Source organism: Dendroctonus ponderosae, unplaced genomic scaffold (genome assembly GCF_020466585.1).
Source record: "Dendroctonus ponderosae isolate FM_Combo_2020 unplaced genomic scaffold, Dpon_F_20191213v2 Dpon_F_20191213_8, whole genome shotgun sequence".
In the NCBI taxonomy this organism is placed as follows: Eukaryota; Metazoa; Arthropoda; class Insecta; order Coleoptera; family Curculionidae; genus Dendroctonus; species Dendroctonus ponderosae.
The window spans coordinates 13,061,704-13,062,911 of NW_026019016.1; the positions used below are offsets into that span (position 1 = coordinate 13,061,704).

Here is a 1,208-nt window from a genome sequence, read left to right on the forward strand (position 1 = left end):
AGACACTTAGGTGCAAGATTAAGCCAAAATTTCATGTTTTCCGTCCCGTTTTTGCTCATTTCTCGGAAGCAAAATGAGCAAAAGCGCTCATTTTTTCATCATTCCAGAGAGAACTAAATGGCCTTTTTAGAAAATTAAGCATCGATAAGGAAATGTTGGCAGTTTTCGCAAAAAACTCTTGATTGCAAGAAGTGATTTGCGCGCTTTGTCTGAGTGGCAAAATCGACTCAACATGACTTTCGTTTTTTCGAAATTTCTCAAGAACCATTTGAGCCAGAAAATTCGTTTGGGCATCGTTGGAAAGCGAATTGAAAAACAAATCTGTATACCTAATACGAACTGTTTATAACTTACGTATTGATAAAAAGCAGGAAATTATCAGCTGCCACTTGATACTGGCGTAATAGGAAGCTAAATCTTCATCCTCAATCTGCGAATCATAGTTTTCGTAGTCATAGTCAACAGTACTCTTCATAGCGTTTTGGTGGCGGATGGTCGATTGTTTCAAACAAACCCCGTTATAGACCAGACTGGGCAAAAAGTCGATTATTCCAAAAGCGTTTTTGGCGATTTTGCCGATGCTACTTACTATTCATTGGGGCAAGTTGCTAGGCAGGAGCCTCGTTTTATCGTCCATGTCGAAGAGTCCGCCCCAGCAAATGTATCGTCGTATTTTATATAGCTGAGGGAAGTAAATTTGCATTCGCTGTGGTTTATATATAAAAAAAACTCACGGTTTAGTAGTCAAATCCTGGCCAGAACACGCAACTCCATCCCGATGCTGATTGATCTCCCCACAAACGTCCCCACAGCTATCGTATCCCACAGTGAGCCTCTTAATGTCTGAGTGCATCATCGTGTAGATCAGAAACGGGATCTGAGCACACGATTTGTATCAGTGAAAATTGCAAAAAATACCGATCTTCTAGTTACCAGAATAACGATGGATGCTATTAAGGTGATGAGCCAGCGCACATTTGTGGCTTTCCTATTGGCTGGGATTTCGGGAATATTTACCGCATCCAAGCTCACATTGGGGGCAAGTTTTTTAAAGTCTATCAGCTAAAAACATACATTTAATATACAGGGTTCTAAGAGAGATTTGAACAGAAAAAGTTGGCATAAGCGCTCTTAAAAGGAAAAATGATTGCCTATGACTATCACAAGAGATAGACGTTCGAGGCCATTCCTTGAAACTAATGGGTTTT

At 40.2% G+C, this 1,208-nt stretch overlaps 1 protein-coding gene across 1 annotated transcript in view; it reads right to left on the reverse strand.

Annotated features, from left to right (window-relative positions):
* LOC109539465 (choline transporter-like protein 1) overlaps nt 1-1,208 on the reverse strand; it is an 8,354-nt gene that overhangs the window by 4,210 nt on the left and 2,936 nt on the right. Inside the window, exons 3-6 of the mRNA XM_048669470.1 lie at nt 934-1,062; nt 735-877; nt 590-682; nt 355-530 (exon numbers count right to left, since the gene is read on the reverse strand). Of these exons, the coding sequence (XP_048525427.1) occupies nt 355-530; nt 590-682; nt 735-877; nt 934-1,062 (541 nt within the window). The remainder of the gene's footprint in view (nt 1-354; nt 531-589; nt 683-734; nt 878-933; nt 1,063-1,208) is intronic.